Source organism: Sturnus vulgaris, chromosome 26, assembly GCF_052056855.1.
Source record: "Sturnus vulgaris isolate bStuVul1 chromosome 26, bStuVul1.hap1, whole genome shotgun sequence".
NCBI lineage: Eukaryota > Metazoa > Chordata > Aves > Passeriformes > Sturnidae > Sturnus > Sturnus vulgaris.
The window spans coordinates 5,511,664-5,530,888 of NC_142268.1; the positions used below are offsets into that span (position 1 = coordinate 5,511,664).

A 19,225-nucleotide genomic window follows, 5' to 3' on the forward strand; every position below is an offset into this window, starting at 1 on the left:
GCGCTAAGATGGCGGGCGGGCGGCCCCTCGCGCCGCGGCGCCTCCTGGGACATGCAGTCCCGGCCCCAACATGGCGGCGGGGTTCGGAGCTGCCCGCCATTTTGCGCCCAGTCCCCCACCGTGAGTGCGGCTCGGGCTGCGCGTCAACGATAGAAACGGGCGCCGGGCTCGTTCTGAGGCGAAGAGATGTTGGTGGCAACAACGGAAGGGACCGGAGCGACCGACGTGACTGACCCTCACCCGCTCCTGACGGATCTCAGCTCGGATTCCCCGTGGGGCTCAGGCCTGTGGTTCCTTCAAAGAGTGTATTTATGTGTTTTCACTGTAGTTCCCTAAAATATCGTCCACAGCCACTTGTGCGCTGTGTGATTTTGCTATTCTTTGCTGTCAGCTCTGCACAGGCCAGGGTCCAGCTCCGTGCTGAAATGGAAAAATACATGGATTGGATGCTTCCAAGGATGTTGTTTTTAGGAGTACCTAAAGAGTGATGGTTTTTTTGGCTACATAGTCAAACTTTCTACAAACTGAAACCCACTGAGGAGTTTTCTCTTCCTGAATATTTGGAGTAGTATTTTCCTCAAAACCCCCAAATTCTGTCAGTTCTTGCATATTAACTAGTATAAACTGGATTACCATTCCCAAAGGTGTTCTGGCCTTGTGCCTTTCAGCTACAAGGCGGGGCTGAGAAAAAGAAGTCGAAAAAACAGACTGAAAAGCCTGTCATCTGTATGAAAAGCAAAGAGAAAAAGTAGCAAGAGCATTATGCAAAGATGGGAGCATAGGTCTGGATAGAGAAACAGGAAAGACACCAAGAAAATACAGCATACAATGTGAAAACTTACGGACCCATGATGAAAATGTAGGTATTTGGTCTCAAAATCGAACTAAAATGATCTTCATGTGAAATCCTAATATCAAGTACACCTCAAAGTGGAAAATCTTGGAATAAACCCAGGAATTCTGGATGCTCAAGATCCATGAGGGCAAATAGCTGTAAGTCTCTCTAGCGATCACTGCATAAATCACCTGAATGCATTTGCCTCAGAATGTGCATCTGATACAAAAGGATTTGTCCTGGCTGCTGCAAGACAGCAGCCTGCCTGTCCCACCTGCATCACCTTTCCCGGGACGGCAGAGTGGCCCTTCTCCTCCGTCTCCTACCAAGAGCCAAAGGTGGGCATTTCCAGGCCAGTCTGTGGAGCAGTGGTTATCAGTGGGTGCCCCGGAGGCTGTTTACGAGTGACAGCTAAAATGGAAGCACGATCACTCCCCGTGCGCTCTCTGAAAGGCACAACCTCTGTACATAAGGGTCACTGCCGGCAGGGCGCTGCCAGTGACATCTGATGGTATGATGTGCGACTCCGCCTGAAACTCAGCTTTCTGAGCGACTCTGCAAAGGAAGCGGAGAGCAGAGACTACAAATCCCAGGGTCCTGTGGCCGCTGCTCGCAGGGAGGTCGGTCCCTGCCCCATGCGTTTCCTGCGCTTTGTTTCAGCCTGACTTGGGAATTGCAGTGCAGTACAGTACAGTGCGTGTTTTGAATTTTGGCGCCTGTCTGCAAACTGTAACCGAACTGCTGCTGGACCGACTCCAGCCCCAGTCCCAGCTCCTGCCCCACGCAGTCCATGTCGTCTCTAACAGCACTGTCTTCCCTCGACCAAACAAAAAAAAAATGCCCCTTAGCATCAAGCCGGGCACTTAGACTGAACTTTTTTTAACATTTAGTTTCCAACACTAGCAAATTTATGAAAGACCAGCTATAAACTGGTTGTGTTAAGACAGGAAAAAATATTTTAGGAATGCTGAAAGCCTCTGTATAAGCATTTTTGGATTAGCTCACTTCTCTTGTGATTTGATGTGATCATCTGTGCATCTCTCATATTTTAGAAATTCTTTTAAGCTTTTTGCCTAATTTTGATTGATAATGTAAACCAGATATAAATTGCCTTAGTTCATGAGGTTGAGCCTTCAGATTTTTTTAGAAAATGGCTTAGAAAATTTGAATGTTTCAAGAGTTTGTGTGCTTTGGGATTTTTTTTTCCTTCTACTGTTACTGAGTATTTTCAATGTGTTGCTATGAACTGTATTGCAGTAAAGTTGAGGGGTTTTTTTAATATGTATCAATGTTTTTTCCTGAAATATGTATCAATAATAATACCTGATTTTTCTACATTTTTCAGAAAGTCCCTTTCTTTAATAGTAACCTGGACTCTTGCACACTTCCATTCCTGACACCAATCTCCCCTTTTTAACAGAACATGTATGTTCACTTTTCCTTATCTCTTCTAAAATGAAGAGAATGGTTTGGAGGTGAGATGGGGAGAGGGAGCATCAAGGAAGAAAAGGAAGTGCAAAAGCTGAGTACCCACTCACCAGCTGTGTTTTCCAGAGAGTGCAACACATGTTTTAGTTGTAGTTTTGGCATCTATTTAAATACCGGTGTTCTTGGATCCCTCCTAAAACAGGGATTTGGTATTGAACCATGGTCAATATGGTGACTCATCTCTTAATATTTAGCAATTAGTTTTTCATTAGAGACCTTAACAGGTCTTTGTTACCCAAAACAATTTTACGATAAATTCCTTCTCTTTTGAGCTGGTAGAATGGATTTGTTATCCAAAGACCAAATAATTTAGTGTTTGACAAAGGGATGGTACAGGGATGTGTCAGCCTTACCTGGCTGGGAAAAGAGAATCATGGCAATCCCTGGGGCTGCATTCCTGGACATTCAGATTGGGAACCTGTTCAGAGTACACTGCAGCTCCTGCCTTGCGCACTCTCCCAGGTTTTCCCTCTGTGGAAAGTGGAGCAGAGGAGGAAGCTGCTGCAGGTACAAGTCCCACCCTGATACAAAGTCAGGAACTTGGAAGAGCCCTGGGCTCAGTATCGAAGCTGTAGTTCAAAGACTCTTGTTGAGTCATATCTGACTGTCTGCATAGGATAAGAATAAATTTTTGGGATGTCAGGCACAGACAGTAGAGACAGGCTCTGTTTAACTCTGGAGTGTTTCTTCCACCAGATAAATGAAGGAATTGCTTCCAGTATGTAATAAAGACAAAGGAAAACCTTGTGTACCCTTTGATGCAGAGCACCTTCCCATTACTTGACCGGTTTCCTGTACGTTTGGGTGTAATGAATTTTCTGATTCTGGGATTTCATAATGACTCTGACATTTTCACAAAATCTGGAGATACAGGATTTCCAATGCTATTTCTTAACTGCTTTGGTTTCTCAGCAGCTGCTGCCATGCTCTCCCCTTTCTCATTTTACACTCTTTTATTTGTATGTCTTGAATAAGATTATTTGTCTTTCTTGTAGTTGCCTAACTCCCCCTCTGCCTCATGTTCTTCACCTTGCTTGAACAGCCAGACAATGTTTCATTGATTGTCTCAGATATTGTCATTAATTTCAGGAAGGAGAAAGGATTGAACATATATCACATAACATTTTCCTATCAGTCAAAATTCAATATGATCTCAGCATTAGTGCTCAAAAAATTGCGAGCAATCACTCCAAGACTGGAAGAAGCACTCATACCTCACCACAGAGTTTTGCTCTTGAATTTCATCCTCCGTTGAATAAAATGGTTTCCAGCAGTGTCAGGACAAAAAGCACTAAAGCAATTAGAGAAAATGAATTCAATACCATGAGTCTTGGATGAAACTTTCCTCATGCACTATGAGAAAGTTTGCTGAGATGTAAAAAAGAGCACAGAGGAACATGGCACACAATTATGGGGTTAAAGCAAGCAGCAGACTGTCTTTAGGACAAGGGTTTTTTTCAAGACAATACATCACACTGTAATTTGTAGAAGGTGTACTTTTTTCTGAATCCAGCATCTAGTGTTTGACAGGAGTTTTAAAATATAATATTCTTTTGCTACAGCATTTACCTCCTTACTGAGGCAGAATTCAAGCTGTATCACACTGGGGGAAGTGTCAACCAAGTCTAGACAGAGAGAATTCTGGTTGGTGCTTGGAATTGTTCTCTCTTTCGTGGGAGTAAGGTGAATAACTTCTAAGTGTGGCCCTTTGGACTCTTGTACTGGAACCAGACTCTCATGTGATCATAAATGAGAATTCAGTTCAAAAAACACTTCACATTTCCCATCTCTATAGAAAAGGGATAAAAGAAGATGCTGAGGGGGTCAGTGCTCAGGGCTGCTCAACGTTCTACAATTCCATTTTGTCATTTTTCTACAGAGTGATTTGCTTATAATAGCGTGTTGGAGGTTAAGGTTTTTCCTTCTGGTTTTCTTTTCTCTTAGGGAATTTTCCCCCATTTTTGTTGCTAAGGAACAGAAACGACCGGGTTTAAGAGAGGCAAAAGAAGTTGCCAAGTTTAGGGGAGAGGAGGGCATCTGGCTGCATTGCTCTTATCTGAGGGTTTCTCTCAGAGGGGCAGAGATATTGAGAGCCACCTGTCTTTCAAACTAAGCCACAGCACATGCTAAAAAGACCCCTGTTTGTAACACAGGAGCCAGAGAGGCTTCCTGCAGTACAGCTCATTCACGGTCTTCCCCAGGTGCAGGAGCAGGTGTATGATAGGATACACCAGCCTTCCGGGGAGCATCACCTACTCTCTCACCCTCACTGGCTCCCGGGATTCAGGAATTCTTCCAAACTAATAGCAAAACAGATTTCTTGGCAGTTGAATATACCATGAAAGCACCACTGAAAACAGATGAGCTGGCCAGGTAGGAAAAATGCCACTGCTTCCTTCCAGTCAGACTGTGACAGCCTTTGGAGCCAGAACTGTGGGCGTGCCTGTGCAGAACTGCTGCTGTTTAAAGAGAAAAATAGTAACTCTGCTCTAAAATCAAGGTATGGATTGTTCACATCAGTTTAATGAAATACTGGTCCAATAATCTCTAACACTATGAGTTTTTTTTCACATACAGAGCTGGATTTTATTCTCATTAGATTTTCAGGGATCGAACTGCCAGGGTAGCATCAATTCTCAGCAACCCGTGGAGTTCAGGTTCCCTTATTTCATGTGCAAGCCCCTCATCGTTTAGCCATTTGGCAGTTTGGAAAGCACAGTGAAGGAGGATGGGGACTGGCTCTGAATGCAGTTCATCTCACTTCAAAAAGCTCGTGTTATCGTGTTAGGAGCAATCCCAGCTCTGCTGCAAGAATCACTTAAATTATTGCTATGGCAGTGGAGCTGTGGGAGGGGAGCATGCAATGCTTACACCCCTGCATTGTTATTATGTAAAGCCTGGCACTCATCTGTATGCTAATGAAAACAAACCCAGGTTTTTTTCCAAAACAACCATTTGGCGTTTAATTTTCAGATCCACAGCCCAGCTCCAGCTGGCTAGGTGCCCACCACTATAGAGTTATTTACATATTTTCCTCCAGCAGCTGCAGTAACCTGTTCTGTTCCTCATGTCTAGCCAGGCTGGCTCAGCCTTTGTCATGGTCTCACTGGAGAGAAATATTTCAGTCTTATACTACTAAACAATCAAACCAGCTCCCAGCAGAGTTCATTTTTTAGTGTAGAAAGGTCAAAGTAGAAACCTTTGGCTCCACTTTGAAAGAGAATTATCTACTTATCCCATCATGCACTGTAACATGCTACATGTGTTTGGCAGTGCTGATTAAGCCAGAGGTTCTCTCAAAGGCAAAATTTAGATAGGAAAACATATGTGAGAAGGAAGAAGACAGGCCTAGGGAGATAACAAGGTATGTGCATGGGATCAGTCTCTCTTGGACATATTACATGATTAATCAAGGAGATGATAGGAATGCTTTCTGCAACTCCAAAGTGTGCTCCACCCAAGATCTCAAAGTATTATACAAAGGATAATTCATTCAGCTTTCTAATGATCTTGCAACAAAACTAAGATGACCGTGAAGATATTCAGTTAATGTCTGTATGTTTAGAGTTTCATGGAGTAGCTCTTCGCACCTGGCTTTCAGGTCACAGAATAATAGAATCACAGATTGGTTTGGGTTTGTATTGGAAAGGACCTTAAAGCTCATCTTGTTCCAACTGTCTGCCATGGGCAGGAACACCTTTTACTTTCCACAGGTTGCTCTAAGCTCTGTCCAACCTGGCCTTGGACACTTCCAGAGATCCAGGGGCAGCCACAGCTGCTCTGGGCACCCTGTGCCAGGGCCTGCCCACCCTCACAGGGAAGAATTCCTTCTCAGTAGTCCATCTAACCCTGCTCTCTGGCAGTGGGAAGCCATTCCCCCTTGTTTATGCCCTGTAAAAGTCCCTCTCTATCTCTCTTGGAGCCCTTTTAGGGGCTGTCAATACATCTCTCTCATTGGAAAACATTTTTCCAGTCCACAGCTGGAGACAACAGTGAAGTGCTGGAGCACAGACTCAGTTAACACTTGTGTTGGAGTTGCATGTCCCTAAAGAAGAGTCCCAGCTAACCATGAACCTACAGCAGAAAGCCATTTGCTCTCTTGAGTTTCGTACAGTCAGGAGAGACCCTGCAGTCTGTGATCTATACTGAATTTTTAAGGCCAGCAGCAGCACATCAGTTCTTTCTTTACCACCATAACAATGAGGATACATGTGGGTGGGCAGGTGCCAGAATCAGATGTTTTGGGCAGCCATGAAAGAGATTTCTTGGATGGGCAGGAGCTACAGCAAGTGAGGAAAAGCTTTTGTTTGATGGCAATATTTCCTGCTAAACCCCAGTTCTGGGTATGAGAATAGCATAGATTTGTAGGATTTAATTTGTTTTACACTGTCTGCAGAAATCTTGAATGCACAAATAAATCATCTTCAGCATGGCCCTATGTAGTATAGAGTGACAGGCTGGCATGCACGAATCTGCCCTGGAAAGATCAGAGCCATTGCTCGGGGGCTGGGTGGATGTCCTCTCTCGGTGGGTAATCTGCCCAAGTGCAGGAATTTAAGGCTGGGCCTGCTCTGACTGAACCTCTGAGCTTCTTCAAGTGCAAAAGGCATAACGCCATGGAATCCAGAAAAACAGCTGCTGTGTTCAAAATGTTGAGCTTCCCAAACACTAGAGAACTAACAAGTGGCATGGATTCACTGACAGTCCTTCTTGTGTGCCGAGGACACCAGGCCAGTTCTCCTTCAATGTATCACGAAATACTGCCCCAGTTTTACAGGCACAGTGTCCATCTCTGTGTCTCCCAGCAGTATGGACAGATCTGTGATACTCCCATCATAAATGATCAGAGCATCATCTATCTCTGGGGATTTACTCACACCATTGACAGAGATGATCCCCAGGCTAGTGCAGGTGTGTGCAACCCCATGGCACACGTGGCCACATCCTTAAGGCCTGCTTGAGTTCTAACTCCAATTTGGCAGTTATCTTGGAGAATGGTCTACCTGAAAATACCTGTCTGACATGTGAGACTCATACTCAGCTTTAACATAGAATTAATCTGGTGTTTGCTGGGTAGTAAGGAAGCAGTTGATAAACCATAATGCAACTGTTGCTTGGGTTTGCATTTTTATAACACATTTGGAGTGGGAAGCCAGCAAGTGCTAGGAAACTGCAGACACTTAAATGGCCTCAGAATGGACGAAGGCAGAGAGATCAGTTTGAGGCTACATGGTCAGTGAGGCCATTTACAGTTTATACTGAGGATCTAACTTAAAAAGCAATAAAGAGTTAAGTCAGTGATGCATGGTGGGCATTGTGTAGATGAGCCTGCACTTGCAGGAGTCGTAGTGCCAGTATCTAGAAGTGTGCATTCTCTCTTCTGTGCCAGTATTGGGCTGGTCTGACCGGGCCTGGAGGAGCAGAAGCTCAGATGTGCTCAAGCCTGTCAAGTTAGCATGTTGCAGAACATAAATCACTATTTGCCCTCTCTACCCCTGCTATGCAAATATATTTGGATGATACATTACTGGCTGTTCTGGTTCAGTGGCCATCCCACCCAGTGGCAGGGTCTGGAGGACAGACCTGAGGCCAATGGGGAGAATACCTTCACCTTCCATCCAGCAAGGAGCTGGGAGTCCTTTCCAGTGAAGTGCCTGGGCACCTTCCATTGTAGTGCCTAGAGGTGCTCGGCTAGCCTCAGGATATATTTGGCCTCATAACTAGGACTCCCAGAAGGAGAAAATTCTGTGTGAAGAATCCATACTTCCATGGGCTGTCCATGGGCACTGTGACTACTGAGCCCTTTACTTTTGCTCTGTTGTTACATAAATCTCTTGAATTTTGTTTACTTTTTCATCTAGTTTTCTCCTCACTCTGCACATTTCTCCTTTGCTGTCAATTACAGGCAGCACTCTGGCCACACCAACCAATTCATGACCAATTTTCCTGTTTGTTCTTGTCAAAAATATCTTCTCATGTAAAAGAAATAGCAACATTTGCTTTCTACAGGACTTTTCTGTTGGGATATATACAAGGAAGGACCAACACCTCCTTGGAAGATGCATACTCCCATTACTCTTATCTTCCTGGGAAAGAGTCTTGCCAGGTTGTCCCTGCAATCCTTGTCCCATTGGTGAGTCTTCATCTGAATGAACTCACTCTAGGAAGTGAGTTCACTCACTCTTCCTCTTTGCAGTTCCCCCATCTTCCTCAACCTTTGCATCATTCTTGCTGCTTTTCTGACTTCCTCTGACTTGAGTACCTCAGTAATGAGTGGCTGCTTCCTGCCCTGCAGAAGGCCACAGGTATGCCTCAGACTCTGCAGATGCTCCTAGTCTGAAAGGATAAAGCATGGGCAGGTAATCTATCCATGCAAACAAGGAGAAAGAAATGTTAGAGTTCTAAGCTTTTGTTAACCATGTTGTATCATGAGATTGGTCATGAAAAACTGCTTTGTAGCTGCCTGGTGGCATTTGGTACAAGCAAATAGCACAGCTGAGAGCCACCTCACACACAGATGCTCCTCTGGAATGGTGTCACTGGAGAATGAAGAGGAGCTCTTCTCACCTCCACTATGGCCGCTCAAAGCCCTCTTGGGGCGGGTAAGAGATGTGCCATTGCACAGCAGGACTCAGTCTGGGCAGGCAGTGTCCAAACGGCTTCTCTTACAAGAAGAACCTGAGGCTGCTCAGGTAAATGAGCCCAGGTGACCTTGAGGCTGCAGGAAAGCTTGTGCCAGAATGATGAAGGATCCTTCACACAGGCACTCTGCTTCTGCAGATATGCCTCCTTCCTCTGCAACACCTACGTGGGTACACCTGTGCAGGGCACAGCAGATTGCAGCAATTGTCCCGTTCACTGGCTGTGACTGCTGCCCATGTCTCTTGTCCATGCCACAGACTGAGCACCTCAATCAACACACCTTCCCCTCCAACCTCCATTTCACGGCCAGATTCCCCACAGGTTCATGCTGGCAACCCCTTCTCCTTTGCCCTGTTCCTTCACAGCAAAGAGCTGCAGGCTGGGCCTGGAGGAGCATTCCTGGCTGGGTGTTGTGATTTGACACTGGCCAAACGCCAGGCACCCACGAGAGTCATTCGCTTACCCTCTCCTGCTACAGTTGGGCAAAGGAGAGGGAAAAAAATTAATGAAGGGCTCATGAGCTAAGGACTAGGAGAAAAGCACTCTAAGGGCAAAACAGGTTTAAATTTAAAGGTATAAAGTAAATTTATTATTAACAGTCAGAGGGAGATAATGAGAAGTAAAATAAGCACTTAAAACACCTTCTTTCCTCCCCAGCACCTCCCTCCTTCCCAGTGACAACGCAGGGAGACATAGGGGCTTTGGTCAGTTCGTCACTCAGGGTCTCTTTCTGTTCGTTCAGGGAGAGGAGTCTTTTTTCTGCTATGCCATGAGGTCCCTCCCACGGGCAAGCAGTCATCCCAAAACTGTTGTGGCGCTAGTCACTCATCCACGGGGTGCAGTCTTTTAAGGATAGGCTGCTCTGGTTTGGAAGCAGGGGCCCTCTCTCTCTGTTCAGGTCTCCCACTAGACCACAGCTTTTTCTGACATCCATCCACCCTGGTGTGAGCACTTTTCCCACGGGCTGCAAGTGGATCTCTTCATCCCCCATGGACTTCATGCATTACAAGGGGACAGTTGGTTTCACCATAGTCCTTACTACAGCTTGCAGAGGAATCTTGGCTGTGACACTTGAAGCACCTTCTCCTCCTCTATTTTTACCACTGACCTTGGTGCTGCCATGTTGTTTTCCCTCATGAGTCCTCACTTTGTTCTCTTCTCTGGCTGGAAGAAAAACTGTTGCTTGTAGGTACCATTGTCAAACCAAGTCCCACTAATTCAAAGATTCCTACAGGATCCCACAGTGCCACGAAGTTGATCTCGTCTGGGTTCCACATCAGGGAGTTGCTCGTCACGCTTCTGCTGCCAGCCATGCGGCCCTGCTGCCTCAGCGCCATTGAATGCCTCTCCTCATGCAGGCACTGGGAAGGGGAAGCTGCTGCTGCTGCCCCTGCCTTTTTCGCCCACAGCACGGCTGGCTAGGGGTGGCCAGGTGGGCAAGGCTCGCCATTGATTGCACCGAGGTGGCTGCAGCTACAGCAGTGCATCGCTAAACACCACACCAGGAATGGCCTCAGTGACAGTGCTTCACTATCCCCTGAAAAAAAAGCTCTGTGTGCTATTTTGATTTCCTTCTTGAATATGGTGTCACAGAGGCATTACCAGCATCCCTAACTGGGCCGGCAGCATGTCCATCTTCAGAGCCATCAGAGATTGGCTCTGTCAGACATGGTGGAAGCTTCTAGCAACTTCTTATGGAAGCTACCCCTGTGCCCCCCTGCCTCCCTCCCCCCCCCCCCCCCCCAAAACCCAGGCTGTGCCAAACCAATGTACTGGGTCAGGGAGAGGCATGGGGGGCCAAGAACACACCAAGCTAGAAATGAGAGCCAGCTTCAAACCTCTGTCTGAAATCTAAGGTCCTCACAGGCTCCACTGAGATGCCAGTTTGTGCTCTTGCCTCTCTCTGGAAGTTCTTCATGGCTGGACAGCTCAGGACCCCAGCAGTACAGAGTGACAATTGGGAAGAGTCCATCCAGCCTCCTGGCGCTGCCCAAAGTGGCAATGCCCCCAGCTTCTCCACGCACACCATCCAGCCTGCTCCCCCTTAACAGCAGTGACTTTCAGTGGCCCACCAAGGGACTGAGGCATGACATCACTGCCACAGAAGCCATTCCTAGCTACACGGCATCCTTATAAGGTTTTGGCCACCTTATAAAAGGCAGCAGGAATACAAATGGAACTTGCATTTGTCCAAAGTGACTAGTTCCAAGGGAAATTTGTGAGTATATAAATGGCTTTTCCCATCTGATAAGGGTGAAACCTTTCCATCCCTGGCAAGACTAGCAAGGAGGGAAGGTCAGTTTCAAATGGTCCCACTGCACCATGCAGTGGCCCAGAGACCAGCAGCATAGAATTCCCTGTACAGTGGCTGGAGGGTGGAATCCCTTTTGTGTGGATCCCTCAGAGAACGCAGGACATTGGCTTCTCAATGACAGAAAAAAAATTTTGTTTATCCAAGGATATACTTTTCATTTGGAAGTGATGAGAAACTTGGAAGACTAATTGCTAAGGCATCTAAAATTGTAGAAGTGGATGCAAAATTAAGGAATTCTATCGCATGGCAGCAGAGGTGAGGCGGTTAGCTCAGGCTGTAATATCAGTATTGTAAGGGCCAGTGCAGCCCCAGAAGGGTTAAATCCTTTCCTTCAGAAGACAAGAGCAGTCTGCCCGAACTGGCAGCTGCAGATGCGTCCTCTGCTCAGGCAAAGCAAGCAGTTGGACTGGCCAGGTGGTCAGAAACCATAATTAAGCAGAGGCTCCAAGGCACAGGCAAGGATTGTTTGCCGGTTTTTCCTAGAGCAGCTGGATTTGGGAACAGCTGCTGTCTGTGGTAACATGGGTGACAGTTTCAGCAGTGTGCATGTGCTGTAAAAGAAACAGAACATCAGAAACACAGGCAGGCTTCCCTGTTCATGGGTGTTATGTGAGGTGACCATGGAGCTGCTGCAGGGGCAGCTGCGTTTCTCCTCCTCACAGGAGGGCAGTTGCATAGCTCCTCTGTGTCCATGCACATGTGCTGCTCCAGAAGGGACACAATGGCTTGAGTAGAGCTTGCATGTGGGGTGATGCAGGAGAAGGATTTAGCCTGCTGTTTCTTCTGGTTTAGGTGGTAGATGCTGTTGGTTTCTGACCTGGCTGCGAAGTCTTGCAAGTTATCAAATACTTCTAGGGGAGACTGTCTGAACTGCAGCTTACTTAGTAACAGCAGCACTTTCTTAAAAGTCAGGTTCAAACTCTTTCACCTGGAAGACTCAAGGACCACTGTAAAAACTGTCCTGTGATGTGATGTGCAGCACAGTGTTTTGTTTAAAAATGTGCTTGAACCTAACTAATAAACCACTCCAAAGACAGTAGTTCAAGTCTCTGACTGCCTCAAAGCAGAGCTTAAAAACTCAGATAGAGCCAGTGAGGAACATAGTAGCTGTGCAGCACAGGGCAGCCAGTGGTTGGCATTGGCTGAGCTAAGATCGCAGCAGCAGGTCCCTGTGCTGTAGCAATCACTGTGTGGGACAGACAGCATCCAAAGGCAGCAAGATCTTTCCAGTGGGAGAGGGCTGTTTTTATTAAAAGAGCTAGCAGTGAAGACTCTGTGGTGATCTTTACTTCCCTACCAAGGTATCACAGTTTTGGAGACAGCTACACAACACAACACACCGAGTTCATGTGACAACAGACAATGTTTATTAATGGACGCCTCCTTTTATAAGGGATTCAAATTTCCTGTGCTTACACACCTGAGTTGGGATCTTAACACCACCCAGCTCACTGACCAATTAGATATCTGCATTCATGATTGAACGGGATTGGCTGGGGCCCCCTGTTTGCGTTCGAATCCAACCTATCGTTGTCTTATCCGGGGGCATGTTTACTTCTATTCCCTAAGGAACTAGGCTGGTCCAGCTGAGATCTGTTATGGCCATTTTTATCTCTGCAACTTACAGACCAGCTGTAGCTGTCACACCAAGGAAAGCAAAGAAGCCTCAGTTTGGCTCTGATTGCTCCCTGGTTACACACCCAGGACTCCTCCACCTCTTCATCTTACCAACAGAGGCTGAACATACCCTTGTCCAGCTCTCTCCTGCCCAATATGGGACAACGAAAGAGCACAGTGGAGCACTGGTGGCAACTACCATCAAGCGCCCAAGCAGGGCCAACACAGCACTGCGTACCCACAAGGGAGGTCTCGCTCATCATCATCACAGGTTTTGTGTTTTGTGTTTCACAGCCACAGCCACTTCTTAGCTGGTAAGGAGAGATGTTATAATTTCTCTTGTCCCCACATCTTCTTTTCACAGTTGTGTTCTGTTGTGCATGGGAGTAATTCCATCTCTGATTGAGAGGGCCACAGTTGCAGAAATACTGTGTATGATGAACTCTATGCAGAGATTTTTGCTGGTTGCTGTTGTGAGTAATTATTTCCTGGATGACAGAGAGGCTTCACCACTTGGGGAAACACCAAGTGCATGGACATGTGAAGCACAGGGCAGAACCACACAGCCCTGAGCCTGCAGAAGTGAGTGAGGCTTTCAGCTGTTTGAGATGCAGAGGCCTGAAGCAGGACAGCCAGGATACACTGAGGAAGGAGCACTTCCAGAAGTGTTTTGGTTTGAAAGACAAGAAGAAACCAGACACTGAGAGCAACACCCTTTCAGCTCAAAGCAAAAGCCTCTGGCTACCTATGGGAATGGTGCTGAAGTTCTTTCACATTGGTTGCTATGCCTATTTTCTTAATTAACATAAGTCAGTAGCCTCTGGATTTAGGCATGAGGCTGAGCCTGTCTCCTGCCTGCCTTCCCTATGACCAGCCTTTACCAGCCTCCTTTGGGCTGCTGGCTTACAGGGCGACCCATGCTGTCTCCTGGAAGACATCTAGCAGAAAACTAGGTCTAGATCTCGGCAAATGCAAATACCTGCATCTTGCAAGGCCTTGGCCAAGAAGGGATAAGACAGGAAGGCTGCTCGTACGAGCAAAAGCCTCACTTATTGTAGGAGAAAACAGTAACAAGCTGGATGCAGTGGCAGCTATAGGAGCAGCTCGACTGGCTAAAAGAGTGCAGCTGCACTCTTCCTCCCACCTTGGTCACTTCTTTTTGTCTCTTTAAGTACCAGTAATTACTGTATCTTAGCAACAGATGGGAGAAAAATCCTTGAGAAAAAAAAAAAAGAACAATTCTAACCTTCTGAAGGCTCTCTTCATAAATCTGGAGCAGACTGGGGAGGGTAAGGTGCTGCACTTTTCCTTCTTTCCTTGGTTTTCAGGGAGGCCAAGAGGAACTCTAGCTTTTCCAGTTCTATTCCTGATGTCCATGCAATGTCTGTGTATGTCTCTTGGGTAGTTTTGATGCTGCTTTCAACCCACACATTCTTAACTTTTGTATTTAAACATGATCCAGAAGTTTCCACTCAGTGAGTATGGTCTCCTGTTACTCGCTCAACACTGGGATGGATCACTCCAATACTTGTTCTATATTGATCAATCAGAAATTCAGGTGGCTGTTTTACATCTACCTCAGCTCACTTCTACTTCTTCTCCAGGCTGAAAAAGGCTCATTCCTTCCACTGCTGCTCATGCTTCAGGCCTCAGACATCTTCATGGCTTTCCTCTGAACTTACTCCAGTGTATCAAAGCTTTTCTTACATTGCAAGGCATGAACACAGCACCACTGGTGTGATCTAATGAGTGCCAGGCAAAGGAAGCAACCCCTTCCTGGTCCCTGCCAGGTGCGTCTGTCCATGCAGCCCGGGACATCCCTGCAGCAGTCAGGACACACTGCAGATGTTCAGCCTATTTATGGTCCACTGAGCCCTCTATGCTCATCTCAGCAGAGCCAGTCAGTTCCAGCTTTGGATTCAGCTCCAATCCCAAGGCTTCCTGTACATTACCTACCTTTTTTCTGCCTCCGTGTCCTCGGGCTCACCTGATGGGTAACACCTTACTTGTAACACCTCTAGGAAAGTAATAAGGCAAAGAATGAAGAGATGTAATGCAGAATCCAAAGATTCAGCTGAGATGCAAACCATTTCCAAATGTCGGGCATGTGGAAGAAAGAATTTAGCAATGTTGGAATGGGGCAAAAGCTTCTGGAAATTGAAAACCTGGATTTTCTATTAGGGACTTGTGCAGACAATGATAGGAGGCAAGAAAATATTATATTGGGAAAAGGCAAGGTTTGAGGGGTGCCCAGTGCAGCATAGGAAGGTCAAATGATGAGAAACCTATGGGGAGTTTGGGAACTGTAGATCATGTTTCTGCATTAATGGAAAAATGTCCTGAGGGGAAGGTAGCAATAGGCAGAGTGTGAGAGGGAACAGCTCCACGCAGATACTGCTGGAGGGTTGGTGCTCACAGACCAGGCAGAGGGAAGCAGCAGGTGCCACCTCCTCCTCTTCCAGGCAAGTGTTTATTTTAGGGCCACTTGTATGTGATGAAGTCACAGGGCCAGAGCAGGTAAGGGCCCTTCTTCGGCACTCCCAGAGGTGAGTGAGCAGCCACTCTAAGGCAGCTCCATGCACATCGGCAGTGGCACGAAAGGCGACAGGAGAGGTGACGCCTCCTCCAGCCCCGGGCTGCGGCAGCTCCTCCTGTGAGGGACCCAGAGCTTGTTGGGATGGGGAGACCTTTAGCTAGCTGTCCCATGAGATAGTTCTCAGTAGATGATGGTTATCAAACTCGTGTTGATTTTAGAAGTGCAGATTGACAACAAAATTGGTATTCATAATTTTTTTTTGTTGACTTTCAGAAACACTACGAAATATTTCAGAAAGGCACTTCCTTCTGCCTGTGTAGGACAGTCACCCCCACCCTGCGGACTCCTGTTCATATTCTGCCCTCCTGTGGAGAAACACATCGGAGTCAGACCTGTCCCACCGTCTAAGCCACGAACATTTATCACTGTTGGAATCTGTGCCATGAGGGGGTGACAGAGTCTAGCAGCTCGGAGTGGGTGAGCTGGGTCCGCTGCCCTGGGATGATAGGAACTAGCCGTGCAAAGACGAGTTCTACAGCAGGATGTAAAATTCTGTAATTTGTTTCAAAATCCAAGATTTTAAATTTCAAGTCAGTATTTTCCATTTCAACAAATTAAACAGAATTGTCTTTGAAAGCAAAAAAACAGCTGAGCTGCACATGTTCACCTCAGCTCTCTTTCAGAGGTAAGAAAATCCAGTACCTTTTAGTCCAACAAAATCGTTTAATCTGTTCCTTCAGGTTTGTCTGTCAAACGTCATCACATCCTGGTCAAGCGATACCAAAATTATAATTTACGGGGAAAAAGTCTGTAAGTGCGAGGCTGCGCTGCCCCGTGGGGCGGGCACTCGGAGCACCCCGGACGCAGCTGAGAGGAACCAGCAATTCTGCCGGACCCCCCACCGCGGGGTGATCCCGCCTGGTCCCCGCTGTCCCCTCACATCCACAGTGACCCCACTGCGGGGTGATTCCCCCAGCCTCTCATAGCACACAGGCCGTGCCGCTAGGGGCCGCCATCTCCCTCGTCCTTTCCCTTGCGCACCCTCGACCCCGCCTGCCGCCGGAAATGGCCCCTCCCGGTGTCCGGTGTGCGTTCATTCCTTCCGGTGCGGCGCCATCGGTGCGGCGTAGGTGAGGCTGGTCGGTTCTGTGTCCATCCGCATCCATCGGGCCCAGGCGCCGCAGCCATGGCCATCCGCTACCCCATGGCCGTCGGCCTTAACAAAGGCTACAAGGTGACCAAGAACGTGTCCAAGCCCCGACAGTGTCGCCGCCGCGGGGTGAGTATGAGACTCTGCTGGCGCGCGGTGCCCCGTGCCCGCCTCTCGCGGGGGCGAAGGGGCTCGCTGCCCCCGGTGCGCAGTGCGGATGTGTTCGTGTGTCCGGCGCTGAGCCGCCCATTGCCTCCGGCCCCGTCCCGCGGGGCCGCGGCTCGGCGCTTTCGCTGTGGGGGGACGGGAGGGCTCAGAACCCGCGCGCTGCTCGTGACTGCGGGGCGGGCGGGGCTCGATAGACCGGAGCCGGGCGGGCCGGTGGGCTCAACCGGGAAAGGCAGCGGGTGACTGAAAGCTGTGTGCCGTCTAGAGTCTCTCCTGTTTTGTTTCTCTTGGTAACAACAGGCAATCTCCCACAAAACTGCCCGAAATGTCCTTACTAGGAGCTATCCAGGTCCGATAGATGCCGATAGGACACGAATGCATCTGGGCCTATTACTCACTCTTATTAAATGCTGTGTGTAGTTGTGGCGTCCAACGTGTGTTATAGTGCAAACCCTTGGTAGCTCATGGTCCTGCTTTTTCCAAAAATGCTAGTCCATGCCAGTGTGTGACACATCCGGACTCGAACCTGAACACAGAACCGGCACTCCGCAGGATCTGCCAGGGATCAAGTCTTCTTGGGGCATGCCAACAGCATGGGCTGGTTTTGAGGCCTAGCTGAGTCTGCCATAGCCCCTTGCAGACTCTGCTGCATCAATCTGCGTGTGGTGCTTTGTAACCTGCGTTCTCCCTCCTTTCCCACAGCGCCTGACCAAACACACCAAGTTTGTGCGAGACATGATCAGAGAAGTCTGTGGCTTTGCACCCTATGAGCGACGTGCAATGGAGTTGCTGAAAGTGTCCAAGGACAAACGTGCTCTGAAGTTCATCAAGAAGCGGGTGGGTCAATCAACAAAGAATGATGGCAGAAACTATGTCAGTTTTCTTTTTTCTGCCCTCCCCTAGGAATATTCGGGTTTTTTAAATTAATTACCTTTATATTTTTCATTTGTTTTGGAAGTTACTGGTGTAATATGATGGAGTAGAGAAAATGCTCCTTCGAGTGGGTGGGAGAGCAGGAGATGGATGCAAAGGTACTTTGCCAAAAAGACCCCAAGCTGAAGGATATAGGCTTGTCATGCTGTTTTTCAGTGGTTTGCATGTGTAGTGTGGGGAAGATTAGAGTAGCAGTGATGGAGGTTGGATGCCATTAAGCAGGGGACTTCAAATGAGGTTCCTTGAGTTGTAATGGTTATGAGAGCTGAAAGCAGCCCCTTTGGTGTCTCAAAAAGCTGTGCTGAGGTACTACTGAGACATGATGGCAAACTCCTGGCTGGAGGTTGAGTCCATCTTTCTAGGACTTTACTATGCTGCCTGGTTCTGAGGTGTGACGGAAGTGATGCCTGCAGCAGTCTCAGTCTATCCAGTCTGCGCTGGTAAAGACTGACAGCTCTGCTCTCTCCCCGCAGGTTGGCACTCACATTCGGGCCAAGAGGAAGCGGGAGGAACTCAGTAACGTCCTGGCAGCCATGAGGAAAGCTGCTGCAAAGAAGGATTGAGTTCCACAGGCTGCAACACAATAAAGTCCTTTCTCCCAAAGCTAGGGTAGTGAGTGTTCTTGGTACGCCTACACTTCAGTGTGTGCTGCAGTGGATGCTGACGAGGTCCTGAACTTCAGCCATCAAGGGTCAGTGGTTTATTGGACCTGCAGCTGGAGATGCTGAAACTGGTGCTGCTGTGACTTACTCTAGAGACAAATGCTGTATGACTGCGTGCAGCCTCAGGACATGGAAATCTCTGAAATAATGCCTTTCACCTCCTAGTCTGTCTCTAGACCTAGATGGTGGTAGGAGGGAAGTGAGGTGGGCAAAAATAGCTGTTGAAAATAGGAACTACTTTGCACTTTTTCCCCAGGGTACATCAGCCCATTCCTCATGCAGTGTAGCCTGCTCCTGTGTCTCCCTTTGTACCCTCTATTCAGGCCTGTTTTCTGCACTGTGTTAGCAAGTCATGAAAGACACCTGGAGTCAACAAGAGCTCCCTGGACACTTCGGTAGCTGGATTTTTTATTCTCCCCTAAGGGCTTCCTTGCTGTGAGATGAGCTGTTCTTGGCTGAGAAAGTACTTTTCAACTAGACTTCATGCTATTACTCTTCCCCTCTTTAAATTAATTTTTTCTTAGTGTTGATTGGAAGATGAAGTATTCAAATTTTCCAGCCCCCAGGTCTGCGTTTACTGATGTACAACAGTCATGTCAAGACATTTAATTCCTTTTCTCACTCCCAGAATAAGATACAGCTGTTGCAGAGGCACAGGCCATCTGTGGTGCAGCATAGTGCTGCTGATTGGTGATACTGAGCATGTTGCTGTTTGGCTCTGCTCTCTTTAAACGTGGAGCTCTTTCTGGTGGTATTAATCTGGTGACTGAACCTGGAGAACCATGCCCCTTTATCTGCTGAATGTACCAGCTGTGCTGAACTATCTTAGTGTCCTTTCAGCCTAGCCCAGGTTTCTAAGCAGAGAGAGATTCTGAGAGCT

The 19,225-nt window shown here is 47.6% G+C and overlaps 1 protein-coding gene across 1 annotated transcript; it reads left to right on the top strand.

Moving 5' to 3' along the window:
* The first annotated feature begins 16,496 nt into the window (after window positions 1-16,496).
* Window positions 16,497-18,286, top strand: RPL36 (ribosomal protein L36). The gene is made up of 3 exons (XM_014884357.2): window positions 16,497-16,711; window positions 17,453-17,587; window positions 18,157-18,286. The coding sequence occupies exons 1-3, from the start codon at window positions 16,619-16,621 to the stop codon at window positions 18,244-18,246; spliced, it is 318 nt and encodes a 105-aa protein (XP_014739843.1). The 5' UTR covers window positions 16,497-16,618; the 3' UTR covers window positions 18,247-18,286.
* The last annotated feature ends 939 nt before the right edge of the window (window positions 18,287-19,225 follow it).